The sequence below is a fragment of the Gymnogyps californianus genome, chromosome 1 (genome assembly GCF_018139145.2).
Source record: "Gymnogyps californianus isolate 813 chromosome 1, ASM1813914v2, whole genome shotgun sequence".
Classification (NCBI taxonomy): Eukaryota; Metazoa; Chordata; class Aves; order Accipitriformes; family Cathartidae; genus Gymnogyps; species Gymnogyps californianus.
Genome location: NC_059471.1, coordinates 112,079,908 through 112,102,052, shown reverse-complemented (window position 1 = coordinate 112,102,052; position 22,145 = coordinate 112,079,908). Strand labels below are relative to the sequence as shown.

General features: G+C 37.4%; 1 protein-coding gene across 1 annotated transcript in view; it reads left to right on the top strand.

The window, feature by feature from the left end:
• Positions 1-17,593, top strand: part of ROBO1 (roundabout guidance receptor 1) — a 321,785-nt gene extending 304,192 nt beyond the window's left edge. The window contains exons 24-29 of the mRNA XM_050915366.1: positions 91-342; positions 4,136-4,545; positions 6,350-6,502; positions 14,197-14,505; positions 15,789-15,988; positions 16,589-17,593. Of these exons, the coding sequence (XP_050771323.1) occupies positions 91-342; positions 4,136-4,545; positions 6,350-6,502; positions 14,197-14,505; positions 15,789-15,988; positions 16,589-16,603 (1,339 nt within the window). The 3' untranslated portion in view covers positions 16,604-17,593. The remainder of the gene's footprint in view (positions 1-90; positions 343-4,135; positions 4,546-6,349; positions 6,503-14,196; positions 14,506-15,788; positions 15,989-16,588) is intronic.
• Positions 17,594-22,145: the final 4,552 nt, after the last annotated feature.

The window sequence follows — 22,145 nt, the reverse complement described above, 5'->3', positions numbered from 1 at the left end:
ATTTTTTTCTGGGCTATTTATATGTGTATCAGATATGCTAATTACACAGTAAAAAGTTAAGTCCTTATTTTCTTAAAAAATTAATTTTAGCTATGACCAAGAAATTCCTTGTCCTGTCCCACCTGCAAGGATGTATCTGCAGCAGGATGAGCTAGAGGAAGAGGAAGAAGATGAGCGAGGTCCTACTCCACCTGTCCGAGGAGCAGCTTCCTCTCCAGCCGCTGTCTCCTATAGCCATCAATCAACTGCGACTCTCACCCCCTCTCCCCAGGAAGAGCTCCAGCCCATGTTACAGGACTGTCAGGAGGATCTGGGACATATACAACACCAACCTGACCGGAGGTGTGTCAATGCAAATGTAGTGAGAGAGATGTGACAAAAGTCATCCTAGCCCTACCGAAAATTCCTGTTGAATTCAGTGAGGCCAAGATTCTCCCCATGATATTTATTCTGTTAATATTTAACTTCTAATCCAGGAGGCTAGAACTATTTGTAACCTAAGAAATACGTAATTAAGTTGCTTTGTTATTATACCATGGAAAGAAATACAGTATATCACTTTACGGTACGTACAGTGCTGACATAAGTTAAATTCACAGTCATCAGGATATTAAAGTGGTATCGTTAACACAGCTTACCATATAATTACAGTTCCATTGTTTCCAATAGATTTACTGCATTATTATCATAAAATAGCATGCATTATTTCACAGTAACTGTGCAATTAACTTGTCACCAATATGTATGAATATATATAAATATATAATTTATATAACCTATAGATTTTCATCCTCTCATAAATCCTAATACAGGAAATTATTGCTTGCAAAATTTTCTTAACATTTCCACCTACCCTTATTTAAAGGAATGACCAACATTAATAAAGATAGATGTTTGTTACAGGGAAATTTTGTTTCTTCTGAGTTGCTTTTAGTACAAACTATTTTGCGTATACACTCACACAGCTTCTCTTCCATAAAACAGTGAATTCTGAATGAGGCTTTTTATGTATGATGCTTACTTGTCTTGCTTTTTGTTAAGAAGGCACAGCTTTTCCATCCCAAATTATATTTCTTTTATTATTTTTTCCCCCCAGTGGTTTGCACGTATTGTTTGTTACCACAAATATACAAAATTGCCTGCAATATTCTAGTCATAATTTCTATTTTTAGTGAAATGCAGGCCTATTATGATGAAGTGAATTTGATCTTGCCGAGTAGACTGTAGAACTTTGATTTTATTAATATAGCTTACTGGACATATGTGGATGTATTTTCCAGAATGTTTTTTGAAAAGTTAGTTCGTTTTTATGTTTCCCTTTTTTAAGTAAACAGTAGTTATTAAACTTTTTTTTAAAGGTCCTATATCTGCTTTTACTTTTGCTCTCCACTTCTACTTGGTCTGCCTTGTTTTGTTTTCTTTATTCTTTATGGTAACACTTCTTGTACTGCGTATATTCTTCTCTTCCTCTATCTTCCTGAGTCTTTAAAATCACTCTTTTTATTAGTGGGTGGCTAATAATATTTTCCTGTAATTTCCATTGGCCCTGATATGTCAAGGCACAGAAACGTTCATTTTAATCACTTAAGTTTTCTGGGTTATTTAGAGGTTAAACTAGCTGGACAGTAATGGAAAAGGGAAATGCTAAGTGAGCGATGTGTTGTGAGTGACTTTTCACAACCTCAGCTACCATGTTCTGGAGAGTGGGAGACATACTGACATACAGAATGGAGTAGGCATTGGAGCAGATGTATGCAAACATGCAAAACCAGCCAGCAACTGCCTGGAAAGTAGAAGGTTTGCTCAACGCAAAGACTCACGGCTAGTCACCATAAATGTCATCAAAAGTAGTGGCAGAAGTATCTAGAAGGATGTTCCAGTTTAAGCTTTTAGGGCATACAGCTTACTCATTAAGTGGACTGAAAAAATAAAATATGTATTTATTTTGTTCTTCCTACAATAGTTAAGTCTAGCTTTGCTGAAAGTCTTAGAATTGTAAGTGACTAAATTTGTCTTTTTTTATCTTTTTGAAACATTGTTTCTTTTCTTTTTGCTACATCCACCTCATCAGTTAAAAAAGATTCACATAATTCTATTTACTTGATTTGTAAGGCTTGGCTGACTACCTTTTCCATCTAACAGCATTGATATGACTCATGGCATTGCTGTTTAGGAGTTGGATGTGCTGTGCTCAGCAGCTGTAGCCCATTCTGGAAGGGGAGTTTCTGTTTTGACTATGGTGTGACAATACTTTCCAATTAAGAATACATTCTGAGTGGTGCCTCTCTCTATTGTTTTCGGGGGTTTTGTAAATGGTGGGTTTATAGTGAAAATAATGTCTAAAATACTGTTTGTCATACTTTTTATTAGCTTTACTTGTAGTTCTACTGAATACTGCCTCAATTTCTGATCAGAACCAGGCATCTAGAATATGATTCTGGTGGTGATGATGCACTGTAACATTTCTCTGTCCGGTCAGCTTGCTAGAAGTATAGCAAACTGAAATAGAAATCTGTGCTCTGGAAGAGTGGACAAGCAGAGAAAAACCTAAAGATTTAGTGAGATAGCAGATGATGTCAATGTTAAAGCGAGAGCTGAGATAGGAGACGATGTCACTGTTAAAGCGAGAACCACTGCATCAGATAAAGTGAATGAAGTATTGTTAATTCTGTCTGCCCATGAACCAGCTGCTCTCAATTAGCCTATCCTTAAAGGTTGGCAGGCAAGCTATATTTTCAAGAACCCTAACATATTTTGTAACCAGTTGCCTGTCTTCTAATACCAAAACGTAGAGAATAGGAAGACTGGCAAATATATTACAAGGACAGTTGTCACAAGAGCTTTAAATTAAGGCAGTAAAACTTTATTGGGCAAGGTCTCTAGTCAAAGGCAGATAGAGATTCCCATGCAGCAATGGCTTCTGGGATTTGGGGGGAGGGCGGGATGTTATTAAATGATGATAGGATATATATCCCTAACTGACCTTTTCTTCATTCCATTCAGTGGCTAGATGATGTAGTCCAGGGAGGTTCCAGCTTGCTCTTGCCACAAACTATTAGGTTTTTCCTTGCTAAATTTTCTTTTCAAGATTAGTAAATATTCCCATTTATTAAAATAAAAAAAAGCGCCCCCCCCCCCCCCCCCCCCCCCAAAGAAAAGATTTAATTTATGAGAGTCACCGTTGTCAATGCAGATAATAAGAAGGGAAAATTGACAAAGGAAAATAACTTTGGAAATTTTTGCAAAGCAGGCTGCAGTAGAAATTCCTGGTAAGCAAAGCCAACAGTACAGCCATTTCTGCAGAAAGTATTTCTTCCTATCAGACAAATGTCAATTAAAGAGCATGCCTGTGGCCCTGTGAAGAAAAACTGTTAACAATGTTACTACCTGGGACTTCTGAGTGAAGTATAAACTAAACTAAACATTGATCTAATGATACCTAATACATTGCCTCTTTAAGCTGGAGACACTATTACTGATGATTTACACTCAAAATAAATTAACCCATACATCTATATGCATTTTGATATCCTGAAGAGCTAGAACTAACGTTATGGTAGAGAATTCTTTCTTTATATTATCACCTAGACCAATTTAAAAAAATAATGAAATAACAGTATCTCTTTCCATATCTTTCTGAATCACTGGGGTGGGTGGAGGGAAGGTAACATTTATGGAGCAATCTGTTTGGATAGAGGCATCTGTTGACATTGATAGTTTCAAGCTTGTAGAGCAATATACAGACACTTCTTTTGCTCATGCTCTCAAAGGTGCACAAATAATTTTTTTAAATGAACTGTAACCACCTCTTCACCTAGCTGTACATGTGCTACTTTAGGAAAAATGAACAGCTTTATGCAAAATAAGCCAATTTTCATTAAAATCAGTGATAAAGGAACCTTATTTAAAAATCAGATTTCTTTGTGGTAGATTTCAAACTACATAGCTGTCAGTTCTGATTTACAGCAAAAATAAAAACTGAAAAAAACAACCAAACCTGAACCTTTCAGATATAAATTCTGTTGATTTAAAAAGGCAAGTCAGGCTTGTTGGGAAATAAATATTTTCATCAATCTACTATTTCCTCTGACTGTTATGTGACTTCAGTTCTTCTTACCCTTGTATTTTTATGCAGACGTCAACCTGTGAGTCCTCCACCCCCTCCAAGGCCTATCTCCCCACCACATACCTATGGATATATCTCAGGGCCCTTGGTCTCTGATATGGATACCGACGCACCAGAAGAGGAAGAGGATGAGGCAGATATAGAGGTTGCCAAGATGCAGAACAGAAGGCTCCTTTTGCGTGGCCTTGAGCAGACACCTGCCTCCAGCGTTGGGGATTTGGAGAGCTCTGTAACAGGGTCCATGATCAATGGCTGGGGTTCAGCCTCTGAAGAAGATAACATCTCAAGCGGGCGGTCTAGCGTTAGCTCCTCCGATGGATCATTTTTTACTGATGCAGATTTTGCACAGGCTGTTGCAGCAGCTGCGGAATATGCTGGCCTGAAAGTAGCCAGACGTCAAATGCAGGATGCAGCAGGAGGTGAGTTTGTCCTCTATTTGATGGGAGAAGAAAAAAAATGGCCATTGTGAAATGTATTTGTCCACAACTGCTTCCTGGATTCCTGTTGTTCTTACAACATTTAGAAATTCAGGATGGGGGGTACACTACTGGAAGAGTCAGAAGAGGAGTTTTGGTGAAACAGTTCAAATAAGTTGCTGCTCTACATTGTTTTTCATAAGTAGTTCCTAATTTTTTGGTGTCATTGATTATTGCCAAACCTCAACCCCGCTGGTGGATTTGCACCCAGAACTGAAGCGGGGGGGGAGCGGGAAGGATTACAGAATTCTATCCTTTTCCTAGTGTAAGGCTCCCAGTGTTTTGAGTCAATCTTTGTGAGAGACTTAATCCCTCTGTATTGAAATGTCCACATAAATAGTAAACCTTTAGAGTCGTATTTCCCCTGGATTTGAAAAAAAATCGTAATAGAATTGTTTTCCATTTTATATTTTGTTGTTCTTTTGGAGAATGCTGTTCAAACTCTTACTGGAGTATTATTGAGATGAACTGGGTTTGTGTTGGTTTCGTAATTTGACAGATGTTATTAGTTGCAGTTTAGATTATAGATTATGCATATGTAGCAAGGCCTTATGCATATGTTTCATCTTTTTTTCCTCCTGACTCACCACTGGACATGTGAACTATGATATTTGAAATATTTAATGTTTTACAACATACTGGTTACTAGTAACACTGGATAGATATATATAGGTAATCAGTAACCTGACTAGGCCTAATGGATATTGTTATAGTTCAGCTAAGAAATAAGAACAGTGCAGGGTGGGATGCAGGTTTCGAGCAGATCCATGAATGTTTTGCCAATCAATCCTATTAAAGTGCCAGACCTGGAGAAGAGGTACTCTGTCACAACTGTGTCCACCCTGACTCCACAGATTTGCAACCTTCCTCCCGTTTCTGATATCCTCTCCCAGTTAACAGTCCTTTGTTTCATTTCAACACAGCTGTTCATCATGAAGAGTGAGAGGGGAGGTAATTTAGTAATTCTGGATGAAATCCTGGCCGATTGAAGTAGGTGGCAAAACTCCCATTCTTACCCGCGGGGCCAGGATTTTATCCATTTGATACGTATAAGTTCATATAAATATGTGCGCCTATGTGTGTGTAAATTTATATATTTAGAAAAGGTCTTTTTACATCCTGTTACTATTACAGGTAAATAATTTTACAACAGTCAAGTTCATGTTATACAGTGATTTTTGTGTATTGATATTACCTGTACCTGACTGCACGTCCTAAAAATGTGGCACTTCTTATCTGCAAATAAGCTGTGATAAAATGCCAGTCGTACGTCCCCGATGCATTCCTGGTAATTAACTCGAAGCGGCAGAGGGGGCATCTGTACCTGAGACCTGCTGGTGACTTGCTCTGCTTATGGCATGGGTGACCTCGCGCTGCCCGAGCTGGGGGAGGTGAACCCGTCCTGAAAGTGAAATGTTTTGTTGTTTCCAGAAAGTTGCCGGGCGGGAAGCCTGCTTGTGCTTGCCTACTGATGGAGTTCACATTCTTGGGGCAGGACCTACCAAGCAGCTGGATAATTTCTGTGCAACTAAGCCAGCCTGCCTACTGATAGGATAACAAATGCTTCGATTTAGTTACAGCTCACTCTAAAACTGCTTACAGGAAGGATGAGAGTTTTATTAGCATTCCAACAGTGTATTTTCAGGTTTCGTACAGCTAGGTCATTCTGATGTGAAAAAAGAGAAAGTATGAAACGTCTTATTTTAGATAAGAAAAATAATAGCTATTGTTCTGTAACAATTTCCAGGCCGTAGACATTTTCATGCATCACACTGTCCTAGACCCACCAGCCCTGTATCTACCGACAGCAACATGAGTGCTGTTGTAATACAGAAGGTCCGACCTGCCAAAAAGCAAAAACACCAGCCAGGACATCTGCGCAGAGAAGTCTACACAGATGGTGAGTCCACTGAAACGGGTGAAAACGTCCGTGAACCTTTCTAAATATGCATTCAGTGCATGTGTGAAATTTTTCCACAGAGATAACATTATGTTTCAGAATTCAGTGATTTGTGTTTCCTGTTGCTAAACACACTGAACAGATTAATCATTTTAAATGCCAGAGTTCCTTAATACTGTACATTGATGCTTCCACTCCAGAGCCTTGCACCTGTTTTCTATAGTGTCCTAATCGGCTAATTACTGTCATTATTTAAGAGCCCAGATAGCATAAATAGTACACTCATTGAGAATAATGTGTGGTTAGGATTAAAGGCTTCGTTCGCATGACTGACTATTAAAACCTTCAGAATGTATCTTTTCCTGAAAAAAAAGATTTACCATTCAAATGGTGGACAACACAAATCAATGAATTTTAATCCTGACCACAGCATTGTTGCAAGCGGTTACTTTGTGAGTAAAAGCAAAATCTAATCATCTTCTCTCGTGCCTTCACACACAATATCAACTCTTGCTGAAAAGGTAGTGCTTGTATTCTCTTGGGAGTGTAGGAGGATAATGCAAACATTGTGATGTTGTCTAGAGAGAGCCTTTAATGAAAATGCCTCAGGTGGTGCAGCTTTTATTAAAGCACTACCTTCCAGTTTTATAAAACAACCCACGGGCTTTGTTGGAAATTCATGTAAGATAAATTCTCCAAGACTTAACCCATCTTGTCAAGTTTGCTGAATTTGCTAAAGGGGGGGAGGGGAAAGAAAGGCATCGTTCCCCACCTCCTGGTTCTCTGCAACAACAATCTGATTAGGACTTTCATTACCAGTCTGAAATTTTTCAAAGAGGGGCATCATTTGCCATTATCATATGAAAGCCTAATATTATAGATCCTTATCCAGGGTTACAAGAAGGGAGTTCTGAGCCACTTCTCCCTATGATTCCTGCCACTTGATGAAAAAATTTAATACAAAGCTCACAGCACGAGGAGCAGAAGTAATTTAGCAATGAGTGGTTGTCCGTGCTATTATCTGTACTTTGTTCTGAGTATTTTCTCTCACTAGCATCTATCTGATATTAGGCTGCATTAAATACTGGCATGACACAGTGCACCTGGGCCTCTTGGCTTATGCCCAGGCCCCTTCTGTCAGTGAAACTGAGCTGTTGGAATATTATCTGATTTCAAGAGGTTATTACAGTGGTTTTGTGCATGTTTGCTTCTGTGAAAGGACAACACAAGGTGTAAATCCCAAAACTGTACCAGAAATGTTACGTTTATGAGACCCTTGTAATGGCGTTTTGCAAGATTTTATGGACATTTTATCAGCTTTTATTCTCTTGAAGAGAATGCTCTTAACTGAATAATTGGCTGAGCATCAAACCTCGATACAAACACAACAGCTAGGACATCAGAAATAAAATCTGGACAGGAGTTTTATGTGGCCATTTTCTTCTAACACAGGAATAAATAAGAGGTGGGCCTGTATTTGATGACAGGTTTTTGTGAAAGTAATTATACAAAGTTAAATCATAGAGCATTGTGGTTAGATAGTGCAATAGATTTGACAATCATGATCAATATTTGTTTTGTGTTATATAGCACCTGCTTACTTCAGCATATTTTCTAATTAGGTAAGAATTTCTGCTAACCTGTTTAGAGTGCAATATAGCGTGGTCATTCAGGGAACAGCAAATTACGGCTTTAATTTCTGCAGATCTAATAAAACCCAGTTCAGAGGTTGAAGGGCTTGTTTGGTTTCGATATTTTTTAATTATTATTTTTTTCCCCCTCAATCCATTTACATAAGCTTATTTGGAACCTTACTGAAGATTCTAACCATTCATTTTAACAGCCATATCTAGTATATTGTCCCTTTAGAATTAGCTATAAAATAACATCTACTAATTGTTTTCCTTAAGTGGAGAAAAGTGATATGGAGACATAAATGAAACATTTAAGCACAATTGACCTTTCCCAGATATACTTAGGTTTTTCTGTTGGCCCTGATGTCACACTGTTACTTATCTTTTTTATAAAGGAGTACCTGATACAAAGATTTTTTTTTTCCTCATACTGGGTGAACATACATGTGTTTGTAGTAAAGAAAAGCAGATATTTTGAATTTAAGCATTTATTGGTGGCTAGAAACATTGAATAAATACTAAAAAGAGAAAAATACACTGCTTCATTACTTTCTCAGTCTTTAAAATGGAATTTACTTTCACATATAAAGAATTTTCTACTGTTCCAAATTACCTGAATTAGTATTTGCTAGCAGTTTCATGAAGAATTTACACAATTAGTTGATGGATATATCAATAAATTAAGTCTTTGCATGAATGGTTGAAAATGCCAAGAGTATTATCAGCAGCAATATATGTAAGTCTTGAAAAATTCTGATTTTTTTTTTCTTTATACAGCAAGATTTGTGAAAGAGATTGATATTTCTGAAAGTGTGTTTGTTACTAATGTAGCAGTAAAAGGTCTACTACTACCCTTTTTTAAATAAAGGAGAGTGTTCTCTGATCTACTTTGTGTTGTACAAGTAGTAACAATTTTGTATTTTCTGCTAGCATTAGTTCAAATCAGTTTCTACGTTAGGTAGAACAGGATTTCAGCTCAGTTGTTTTGTTCCTTGACAGTCATCCAGGCGGTGAAATGTTCTCCATATTTGTTGCTAAAAATCTTTGCTCAGTAGGTGGTAAGGATTAAAATGTATGAATTTTTAATTGTTCTTCATCTAGCCTTTTAGAGAGTTAACTACTATGAGTGCATTACAAGAACCAACTAACAGATGTATCCTCCTTCTCAACCTTGCCTGACCTACTTACATATTTAATTTAAGAAACCAAATTTTAAAAGAATATTTTTGTCTTTTCTAAAATTATATATATGAAAGTCTCTTCTGAACTGTCTTGAATTGATTAGTAGTTACAGGCCCTCAGAATTGTAAGCATTTATATAAAAAGGGTAAAAGTACTTTGCCATTGCTTCAATTCAGTAGGTCTTTCAATAGAAATTACGCCATTGACAGTTCAAATGAGATTTTAAATCCTGATTCTTTTTTAAATCTCTTAAGTGACAAAGGAAAAAAATACAAACATTTTCACAACTAACTGGTTGAGACTGTAACTGAGTTATTTAGCTGTGTTATCAATGACATGACGTTAGGGCAGCTGAATTTCTCACAAAAGGCAATTGAATATCTGCCAAATATTTCCTTGAATTTGGCACTTAGAAATGTTAAGCCATTATGCATGCCAGCATCATTTGTACTTTTGTCTCCCTCTGCCTGTGCGGTACAAAAAAATCTACTCTGCACAAATTTCAGCGAGGTAAAAAAGAAGTAGGAATGCATTTCTTACCTCTGCTAAAAACCAGCTTGTTATTGAATTATAATAATTTTCAGATACCTGCTCTCTTTGCAGTCCTTACTTCTGATTCCATTGTGAGATATTTTGTAAATGTTGGTTTTGTTACTGAGGGAGGTTTTGTGGAGTGAAAATTGTTTTGATAAAAGCGTTATGTAAATGTACATACAGGCAAAAAAACCCTACAACCCAACAACCCACTGCTTTTATACATCATATTGGGTTTTGCTGTATCTATTTGTTCATCCAATTATTGTGTACAGTTTGAGCCATGTTTCTTGAAAGATAAAGCATGAAAATAGTATATGAATAATAGTAGCTGAGGTTATTAGGTATCCAGGAATCTTAAATGACCTTAAAGCTTTACTAAGTCAGGAACAATCTTGAGTTCTGCATGCCTGCATAAATATGCAATAGAAAAAAAATCACTTTGTATCTTCTCCGATATTGCATCAAATCTGTAAGTCTGCTGTTTTCTTCAGGGTATGACTGTAGAAATCTACAGCCCGGCAGAGCTTAAAAGAGAGAGTTGCCTAACAAGGCCTACTTCCCTCATTTGTGTCTACTTACAATTAATCTTTTTGTGCTTATTTGTGGTTTCTCCACTTCAGTGGCAAACTAACTTAGCAGATTACTTTTCCCCACTGGTGTTTTGCTTATCCCGTGATTCCTGTGTATGTTCTCATTTAGAAAATTATCGTCGCTCCTTTCAAAAGACATATATGGAAGGTTTCCCCTGTAGACTGTGCTATGAAATGGCATCCATTAATTGTTTGAGTTACATGGGAAGCAGTACAACAGTAATACATAGACATGAATGAAACGTGAGCACAGCTGACCTTTAACAAATACTTCTGAGTTCTTTATATTGGTTTGATGTTGCTTTGTGATTTATTTTTTATTCCTTACAATGGAAGTTTCCATTTTGCTTTTAATAAGAAGTGTGCCAGTTTGTACTCGAGGAGGCAGATTGAATCTGGATTTTCTCTGTGATCTGACCTGTTAAAATAAATACCACAGGGGTGTAATAGTGTTGACCTCTGAAAAGTTTTTTTTTTTTCCTCTGTGAAGGATTCTTCTCAGCAAGGAGTACTGTGTTATAATGAAGATTTTTATAGTTTCCCTGCAGGTTGCAAAAATGTTCTCGAAAGAGAATATCACTTTTCTTTAGTTATTACTGTACCATAGAGCTACTGCTGTTTTATGAAACTTTTTATATCAATGCATCTTTCCTTTCCATAGTCAAGATTTAACACCACTTTGTTCATTGTCCTGTGTGGCTGGATAGGATTCTTGAATAAAGTAGTTTGTTTCAAGTTGTATTTTATAGGCTACAGGAAAGATGCTGTTCCTTCCCTTTGGTATTCAGCCAGTGCATTGCCGTGCCACAAGTGTTGGAGACTGGCTCCAAGGGTGACTGAAAAGGCTGATGCTAAGTACCTACACTCCCTTTATATCAGCAGGCTCAACAGAAGGGCTGTTCAGTGGTCTGGTAACTTAATAGAGACAGTGAGTGGGGAATGTGAGATACAAGATATTACATGAACAGCTGTGGTTCCAGAAGCCTACACTTCTGAGTTTGAGTATCTTCATCCACTTCTGATTCAGTATGTCCTTTTCTGAGAGAAGACATGTTGTGAGAAGGGTGTTTTCCTCAGAAAGGAAAATATTGTTTGAATCTCTGCAGGCTAATGCAGAGTTTATCTTGTTTTTTAAATCTTGACCAAGTTCTGTAATCACTAAAAGTATTCTGCAAAAGGTGGGAACCATCACCATCTCCAGCCTTGCTTTTGAAGAACAGTTGTTGTGCTTGATGAGCTTTGGTCTGGCCTTGACATTGTCTGATGCACTGGGCTTTCAAGGAACGTATCGCACACAACTCTGACGTCTTGGGCAGACTTCACACGATTTTTCACCTAGTTGTTGAATTGTAAGAGGTTATATACTTCTTCAGACCAACTTTTTTTGGAGCAGGTATTGACACTTAGGATCACATGGCTATGGAGCCTTGTGACCCAAATATCCAAACTTGCAGGCACATATTGATTTAAGCATCTAGAGCACTGGGCAGCACAGTGAAAGTGGTTTGGTTCACTCTTTGGTGGCTGGAGCTCACAGGGCATTTTTAGAGGTAGTCTGAATGCTACTCTGATGTCTGGAATTACAGAGTTTCATTGCTAAGGTTGTGTATTGGACAGAGGTTACCTCTGTAAACCATGTTTAAACAGTTATGGATAACAAAGGAATGCAACGTAACTGATTCTGTGCTTTCTTGCCAAAATCTGTTGTATTTCACATCTTACTGAATCAGAAGTTGCCTCTCCATTTTACAGTTTTAGTTCACTCAGATAAAAAAGTCCAGTCCATTGCCCACAGATCTGCCTTTGTTCTTACTTTATAGTCTAGTATTTCCCACTCCATAAATAAAATTATTTGATTCAGCCACTTAGGATATCTAAGCTTCCAGCTAATTTACATTATGCCTTCTCAAGTTTTGGAAATGACAGTGCTTTCTCTTAAAAGATATCTGCAAATGGTGAGTGTTAAATAGATACTTAAAATTAAGTCTCAGTATTCAATTGTTTACCTTTAGCTACTTTCTAAAACTGACGTTCCCCAAACTGCCAGAGTTTGGAAAACAAACTACCCTGCACAAATTGCAAGGAGTATAAGGCCAGTTGTCCAACTTGTTCTTAGCTAAGAGGAACAGAAGGAAAGAAGTTTCTGCATTTCTTGTTAAATAGATTTGGTCCTTTATTCAAGCCATAAGTTAGAACAAGGAGAAGTTTTCTTGGTTGGTTTTTTGTGGGTTTTTTTTTTCTCTTTTTTTGTGTTTTGTACCAAGACTGTGAAGTTAATGCAGCAAGAATGATGTTACAGATCTCATTTACCTGAAGGATGTCCCACCTTAGGAAAAGTACTTTATGACATCTTTCTTCCTCGTCATCCCAGTCCAGACAACTGATAAAATTTCCAGTCTTATTTAAAACAGGTCAAGGGCAATTCCAAGTTATGTCACCAGTTTAACGTGGAGGATGGTGCTCCTCCATTTCGACCTCTCAAAAATGTGTGGCATCTGCCATATCTGAATTTATACAAATATGTTAGAGGCCTATTTTTTTCTTATTCAGGAGTACTACCTTTATTCTTGGCCCAATTTAGTTAATTTTCAGTTGAAATGGTCTCTTGAATAGACTGTGAATTAGCTGTATATATAGTGATGGTGTTTGAAAAACACAGCTGCTCCAAGATTTTTGTGGAAGTAGAAAGAATGAATGCACACTATTATAAAATGCTGAAGTTACATTTTTTTAATAGTACTGGGGTTTTTTTAGCTATCTCATTTGAGAATATTAACCTCAGAAACATCTTTCACATCTCACTTTTTTTAACCTGTTGTTCTCTTATATGCATGTGATTTGTTCCTACAGCTTTGTTGTGAACCGCTTTTGTATTGCCACTTCCTTGTTTGACTTTTACATTTTTTCCCTTCACATTTTATATGCCACAGAGCACTATTGTATTGTGATGAACAGTTTACACATTCTAGTTTTAAGTCTTAATGCAGCAATAGAAAAATATAACTAGTTAAAACATATGTGGGCCTTATAAATACTATTTAAAAATATACAGAATTTTACAACCCCTTAAGCTGTGCTAATTTAAGGAGACAGATTCAAGTCTTGTGTGTCTTTTTCATTTTTTGTTCTTCCTGCAAGCTTGTTACTTCATTGATGGAGTGTGGATTTTTTTATATCTCATGACATACCCACAGACATCAGGGATATGTATGTTAGATTAACCTATTATTTTGAAAGAAGAATGCAGTAATTAATATAGTTTATCCTTACATATATCGGCAGTGCATCTGATATACATTCTTACACCCCAGCTAACTTGCTTTAATGCTCAGTACACTGAAGACCTTGAGAAACTATAGCACAAGCTGCTGTGTTGTTGAATGGACTTAGCAAAAATGATAAATATCAGCAAAGATACGTTAATATGTTTATGTTGATATCCGTAACTGATATACTAATATCCAAGTGTCTAAAGTTTATTACAGCTTTTTGTAATGATTTTTAAGAAAATATTATGATTTGAAAAGGCAGTGAAAGGTCTTTACTCCGTATTTTTAAAGCTCAAGCTTTGGAAAAATACCCATCAGCAGTTCTAACAGTAACATCATACTTTTTGGGGTGGAGAGAGAAGGGCAGAGGGAGGGCTGAAAGTAAATAGGGCATCTGTTTCTTCAGTTCAGGTTAAATATTATTTCTTAATCTCACTAGTGTATGATGTCATCATAATTATTATTCTTTTTCAACTTTGTAGACTTGCCACCCCCTCCTGTGCCACCTCCAGCTATAAAATCACCAACCGCCCAGTCCAAATCACAGCTGGAGGTGCGGCCGGTCATGTTGCCAAAACTTGCTTCTATAGAAGCGAGGACAGACAGATCTGCGGAAAGGAAAGGAGCGAGCTACAAGGGGAGGGATGGGGTGGATGGGAGACAGCATTCAGACGTGCGGACAAATTCAGGAGAGCGGAGAGAACCACAGGAACAGCAAAACGATGGGAAACTGCGAGGAAATAAAGCACCAAAACGAGAAGGCACACCAGCAAAAACTCATCTTCTTCAAGGTTATTTTGCATGTTCTGGCTTTACTGAAGTATTGGGTGTTGATCACAGGGAAGAGGCCAGCTCTTTTCAGGTGTCTCACACCGCTGGTGTGAGTGAAGTTAGATCTGCTGACTTGTCACCATTTATTGTAATTATACAGTGCTAATATAGGTCATGTTGCAGGTTCTCATTAGGGTAAAATGGAAGTAAAAGCTTGTGAAAAACATAGATTTTCTATCTTGCTTTCCTTATACCCATCATGTATTAAAGCTAATGCTGAGGAAGCCCAAACAGAAATATTCCTTGAGAGCTGTAAGGATCAGTGTCCTTGCCCCTACCATACATTTATAGCCTAGTTACATGTAATCTATCTAATTATAATCTAATTTCTAAGGGACCTGAGTGAAGTCAGATAGTAGATCTGTAAGTCAGATATTTCACTTTTCTACCAAAGAATTGGCACTTGGCCCATTTTTGCCTATTTGTAAAGGAGAAAAGGGCCAGAATGATACCTGGTCCTGTTTAAAAAATAAAAAAGCCATAGTAGTAATGCATTAGTTGTAAGTACTGACATGGCATTATATGAATCAGATCTGATCAATGTAATCTCTTGTATATGGAAGTTGGTAAGATTACTAATTAATGGAACATGATTAATGGAATTTGCCAAATGTTCACTAAGACTCTCAACACAGATTCATACAAATGCCTGGTCTTTCTTCCTACAGGTATCCAGGGTCAATATCAGGGGTGACTGGGTAATAAGTTGGTTAAATGGGCACATTAGTAAGAGATTGGTTACAGTGGATTGCTATAGAGAAAAGTTATTAGAAGGTTACCTTAGAGGATGGTTCTGAAATTTTAAAACATGCCCACTAATTTTGTTTCAATTCAGTCTGAGAAATGCAGGATCTAATATTTAGATGGAATGAGATCCTTGTGAGTATCAGGCATGTATTGTCATTTCCTCCTACTCAGTCATATCGAAATATACTACAACGGGTGGTTTTTTTCTTAATTTTCCTGTAGAACATAGAGCAGGGACCATAAATTGAAATGAAGTGGACAGTAATCATGAATTAGTTTTTCTGTGGTGAATGTTACCACATGAATACTATAAATTTCCTCAAGAAAGCTTCTATAATGCTATTATGGAAACAGTGTATTTCATCTTCCTGTCAGGCATCACTTTAAACCTACTGAGGATCATAAAAAGTAAAATAAATCAACTGCATGCAGAAATTTTGGGATCACAGTAGCTCTGGGCTTGTAAACATAACAACATGTATATTTAATTATACAGAGGACATCCTGCCATATTCTAGACCAACGTTTCCAACATCAAATAATCCTAGAGATCCCAGCTCCTCCAGCTCTATGTCATCAAGAGGTTCAGGAGGCAGACAGAGGGCAGATCAAGCAAATATAGCCCGAAGGAATGTTGCAGAAATGCAAGTACTGGGAACGTATGAACAAGGAGAAGAGGAAGAAGAAGAGGTGGAGGTAACTGCAGTTGTACTACTGAAGATGACCAGAATAAGGCTATTTTCTGTCCTTAGACAGATGCCAAGAAAAAACACTTTTGAACCAGAAATATTTCTCTTCAGAAAAATTAGTACATTTATCTGTCTATTAACATCATGCCCAATCCAAGAAACTTTAAGAATGGGTCAAAAACATAAAAAACAAGTAATATGTAGTATAGTATAACTGTCACCACACTAAAATCTATGGAACAGAACTTGCAGAAATACAGTATTTAAATGTGCACTTTACATTATCCAGATTCTCCCAAAAGCAAAAATAAAGAACGAGAGCATCTAAGAACACCTTGATGTTGCCTCTCACATTTTTTGACAGTTTATTATTCTAGATTTTATTAGATATTAAGGCATGAACTTTTTTCTTCTTTTTTTCTGCCTAATGATACTAATTCAATTTAAATCCTGATTGTAGAAAGTGTCCAACATGCAGTCACGTTGCTGCACATAATTAAAAGTAGTAATTATTATTTAAAGGTAACAAATCTCTAAGAAGTATGTGAAACAAATTTTAAATAATAAAATCTAACATACAGTCATTTATGTCTTTTTTTTAATACAGGAAACAGAAAGCTGAAGACAACGACATGTACTGTAACAGGCTTTTAAAATCTAATCAGAAAAAAAAAAAATCACTTAAGATGCCTCAAGTCTGATGATGTTTGACGCCAGAAATAATGTTCAGTGCAATCAGAGTGTACAATTTTTCATTTTTCTTCATACCATCGGAATGCTCGTTTTTATTTTACTCTTTCTTTATAAACCCTCCTTATTAGGAACAGCCCTTGCCTATTCCGTAACGCTAAGTGCATCACCTTCGCTGCCCAAGAAGGCAGGTAAGCTGTTCTTCGTGGTACTTGGGCCAGCTGCTGCTTCAGGATTAGAACAGAAGGGGATTCCAGAGCCTGGGATCGCGAGGTTTCTCCCCAGCGAGGCGGTGCTTAGTACACTGCCAGTACACCAGTGAGCCAATCGATAACATTGCAAGTAATACAGCATTGATTAAAAAGATCCCCAAAGTGCACATCGTGCAGAACATTCTTTTATTCTAGGGGTTTCGCTGTAGTCTGCAGTTAGTGCAAATGGTATCTTGCAATTTCGATACAGACTGTGTGTCTTGTTTTCTGCCAGTCTCTTGCTAACCTTTTGCAGATGATACAGTTTTACAAATGCAAGTAAAATTAATTTGGGATGAGGTGGCTCTTATTGTAAATATGTACTCATTTTAAATCCCCTGTGGTACTTTGATTTGTCTTTCCATTTTCATCATTAACTACATTCTTATTAAAAATGTCCTTTGGGATAGGCAGGAGGTAAGCCAATATGATTGCTATTTGCCTAATCAAGGCATGAGCAAGTTTATCTGAAACTTTTTCTAATATTCAGCTTCAACAATGCTTATGAAAATAAGCAGGAAAATCAATGGACATTTTTAATAATGATTGGGTAATATCATTAACTGTTACTGGCCCAAATCTCAGACCTCTACTTGTGTCAATTCACCTTAAAGAAGAAGTGCCACTTAAAGAAGTTTTGTTTGATCTTGGCGATTAATTTTTTTGTAATGCACTGCTTATCTTTTTTTTTTTTTTTTTTTTTTGGTTTTAAAAGCACAATCACTAGACTTTGTTTGTAAACCATTGTAACTATTAACCTTTTTTTTGTCTTATTGAAAATGTTAAGCATTTGTTTGGGATATTTTTCATCTTTTTGTTAATGCTCTATGTTTGTATTTGGAATATTTGAATGATGACAGACGGTAAAGTAACAAACCTAAATGTGGGCCATAATCAAAACACTTCTCACTTTTCCTGGACTTACAGAAAATTACCAATTTTGCTGTGGCCTATCTCAACATTGGATTATCATTAAAGCTGAAATAGAGGCATTAGTTGCATTGAATTTGCCAAATGAGGTCCTCTGTCTGTAGATTTTATGATCTTTTTTGTAATTATAAAATTTCTTTGTCATTGGTGCTAATGGAAAAATGTGTGTTTGTTTATTGACAGCTATCAGGACTAGCCCCAATGAAAAAAAAAAAAAGAAGAAAAAAAAAAGTGTTTTGGTGTTTACCGAGGACTGAAATTTTTCATTTAGCTAATTTTTAAAGAAAGGTTCCATAGAAAGGGTGTGCAGTACTAAAGGAACAATCCATGTGATTAATGTTTTCATTATGTTCATGTAAGAAACCTCCTATTTTAGCCATAATTTTGCATACTGAGGATCCAATAATCAGAAAAGTAATTTTTGTCACATTATTTATTAAAAATGTTCTCAAATACATTACCTTTCTTGCGTAGTTTCTTGTGTTCCCTGAAACGTAATTTTAGGGCCAACTCTGATCTTACTTCTGTTGATAAGAGTTGGAATCTGTTCCACAGAAATCATGCAGTTACAGTAGCATGAGCAAGTGGGAGAGCTGGATGCAGTCTAAGATTTTACATAATTACAATTGATTGCCTTAAAGATCTGATTTCTGGGTGCTTCATGAACTGTGATAACGAAAACGTCTCTTAGCCTGCCAATTTCCACAGAGAGCTGATGAAGAAAATCTGTACCAACAAAAGCATTCACCTCAGGGGTGAGATACATTTGTTACAAAGGAAATAAGATCCAAATATGCGAAGGGAGTTAATATTATGAGTCATATGTTCGTTGGGGTCTGCACAAATACAAGTTTTCTTACCTGCCTGCTGTCCGCCTGCGCTGTAGCCATTCTGTGGTCGGCAGAGTCGTGCTGTGGGTCGCGATCAAGTAGGTGATGGTCCCTTTTCCGCTCTTGCGTTTTCGTAACCCTGTGTTCTTACTGATCACCCCATTTTTGCCCTTCTTTACCCTACACCCGTCATCCCATTTAAAAAAAAAGAAAAAAGATAGCCAGCACATTCTGTAAAAAAAGCCACTCTATCTTTTCTTCAACAGAACCTTTTTGCTTCTTGTCTTTTTGACTGCCATACTTCTTTCCCAAGAGCTTTAAACGGTGCAGAGCCAGATCCTGAGGTGCTGCAGTGTCCTGCAGCACCAAGTATCTTGTCACAGAAGAGTGCTGGAGCCTTGACAACTTAATTGGGCGTAAGGCTCAAGTGTAATTTTTTTTCATAATTGTAGCTTTGAAGCAGGTATTAAGATTGTAGAATAAGGTAAATACGTTACTTTTCTATGTTGCTTGGGGTGGGGAGTTTCGGTGTCTTCAGTCCTCATGCCCGAGTTCAGACCGCCATGTGTTAGAGCCGCCAAGATAATCCAGACAGGAGCCCGTAGACCAGACTATGCCACAGGAGACATCCATCTGGCCTGCACCTTTCCTTTGGAGGAGGCAGGAGAGGTTGATTTGATGGGCACAGACTGCTTCAGCAGCTGATTGTCTTTCCTGGTACGGGGAATGGCCTCATGGTTTGGGACCAAGCCATTGCCATAGCAGGGTGTGGGGAACGAGGTGGAGCTCGAGGCAGGGTGCCTGAGCGTGTCAGCTCCTTGGCACAAAAGCTTAAGCCGCTGCCAGAGGTGTAGTGGTGCATCACAAAACTGGGATCGAGTTGCAGCTGTAGTGTGTAGGCCTCTGTTAGGTCTGTCTGTCCTGGCACACTGGTGCTGCATGCCTGAAATAACAGGTACGCGGTTCGTTCTTTACTGGCACGGTGACATACTGGAAACCACGCATCGGATCGCCAGCTGATGTCCATGTCCATCTGCGTAGCTTCACTGGAAGTCAGACTCCAGCTGAAGTTCTGACCTCAAACAGTGGTAAGTGGGAAATCTTGCCCGATAAGTTTTTTTATTAAGAGTTATTATAAATTTGTTTGATGGTTGATGGTGTTCCCTAAGAAGTTACTTGGATTGTTTTGTGATTGCATTCAGTTATGATTAGCAGTATCAGTTATGATTAGCAGTATCTTGAGACAGTGCATCGCAGAGCTGTCACAGAGTTCTTGCACCCACGCTCAAGTGGGTGGGTCCTCAGTGCACCGTGGTCTTACCAAAAGCACTGTAATGGGGATAAAACACACAACAGCTTGTGTGTTTAATTATAAAAATTATAACTCGTGTTAATCAGTATTGATACACACTTGACTTGGTCTTTGGCATTCAGGTACAGTAAAACTAGGTCATTTACGGATTGCAACTTTACCTAAAGAATTATTCGGCGATTGGAAAGCCAACACAAAAGAAGAAAGTAGTGTTCAGAGGTTTTGATTACGCTGTATACCTGAAGAAAACAAGTATTGTACTGGAAAATCCGTAGCATTTGTGTGCTGAATTAATATAATGTATGTAGAAGTCTGATTTTTCTTGTAGTGTGTTCTGTGAAATCCTGTATGAGTTACTCTTAAATTTGACTTTACTCAAAGTAAAATAATATTTCTTGGGATACTATGAAAGATGTCTAAAAAAAATCAGAATTATAAAATTTTAGAAAATGCCGTGCACATGTTTTAGCATTATATGTCAGTTTATTTTCCAAAGAGTACTTATTTTGAAGCATAAATGACAAAGTGGTTTTATTTTAGGGTAATGCAAATATACCCTAGATCTGTATTTGCAAAAATTTTATAGGAGTAGGTGTCCTGGTTTTGGCCGGGATGGAGTTAATTCTCTTCTTAGTAGCTGGTACAGTGCTGTGTTTTGGATTTAGTGTGAGAATGATGTTGATAACACGCTGATGATATAGTTGTTGCTAAGTAGCGCTTATCCTAAACCAAGGACTTTTCAGTTTCCCATGCTCTGCCAGCAAGCAGGCGCACAAGAAGCTGGGAGGGAGCATGGCCAGGGCAGCTGACCCCAACTAGCCAAAGGGATATTCCATACCATGGAACCTCATGCCCAGTATATAAACAGGGGGGAGTTGGCCGGGAGGGGCAGATCTCTGCTTGGGCATCGGTCAGCGGGTGGTGAGCAATTGCATTCTGCATCACTGGTTTTTTTTCCCCTCTCTTTGTTATATTCCTTTTCATTACTATTATTATTATTATTGTTACAGTTATTATATTTCATTGTTATTATTGTTAGTATTATATTTTACTTTAGTTATTAAACCGTTCTTATCTCAACCCACGAGTTTTACCTTCTTTCCCGATTCTCCTCCCCATCCCACCGGGGGCAGGGACGGGGAGTGAGGGAGCGGCTGCGTGGTGCTTGGCTGCTGGCTGGGGTTAAACCACAACAGTAGGTTAGCTGTAACTGATCATGAAACCTAAACAATGTAATTTGCTTCAACTCCTGCAAATATATTTGACCACCTGTCTACCACCTTACTTCCTATGTTCCAGAACCAGCTATTTGTTAAAATACCAACCTAGTTAATTTATTGTTTTAGTTAATGTGTAAAGTTTACACAATGTGTTGCTTTTAACATTTTCTACTTCAGTTTTCCATAATCTGTTATCTTCCTTGAATGTACTGAAGGAAGAAAGAACTTCGATGGGAAAAATGTAGGATCTGCCTAACATAACATCTATTCTGCAATATGCTTTTTCAAAAATTCATCTCCAACCTCTCTATTCACAGCTCCTAAAAGATTTTTTTACTGTCAACAAGAGAACCATCTATTAAAAATTAAAAATACTATATTCCTTAAGAGAAGCTTTCAAATTAATTAAAGGATCTACTTACAAGTGGAGAAAATGTTTTTATACATTTTTTTTGCTTATGTTACTGATGAAAATTCTTTGCAAATGAAAGTCTAACTGCTTATGTATGAGAGAAGCATTGTAATGTGTTTAGTGTGTACACAGGAAGATACTGGTATCTGCAGATGCAGATTTACATGTGTATACAGTTTTGTATTTGTTGAGATTAAGGTTGGGAACCAAGAGTCTGTTCCACACACTCAGCTGAAAGGCGAACGTATTTACAGATGTTTGAGGTTTACCCACACATGCATAACTCCAAGTGTTGCCATGGATGTCATCCTCACTGGACACGTCCTTCAACATCTTCATTTTGTATTGAACTAACTGGAAATTTCAGAATTCAAATCACAAGATGAATCTTTAAAATTGATAACTGTGGATCTCAGTGTGAACTGTTTACCCGGGTTTGATTTTCTTTACTCTGTGTTCATTGTATATGATGATTTTTCTGTTGCCTATAAATATGTTCTTCACAAAAGCCAGTGCACT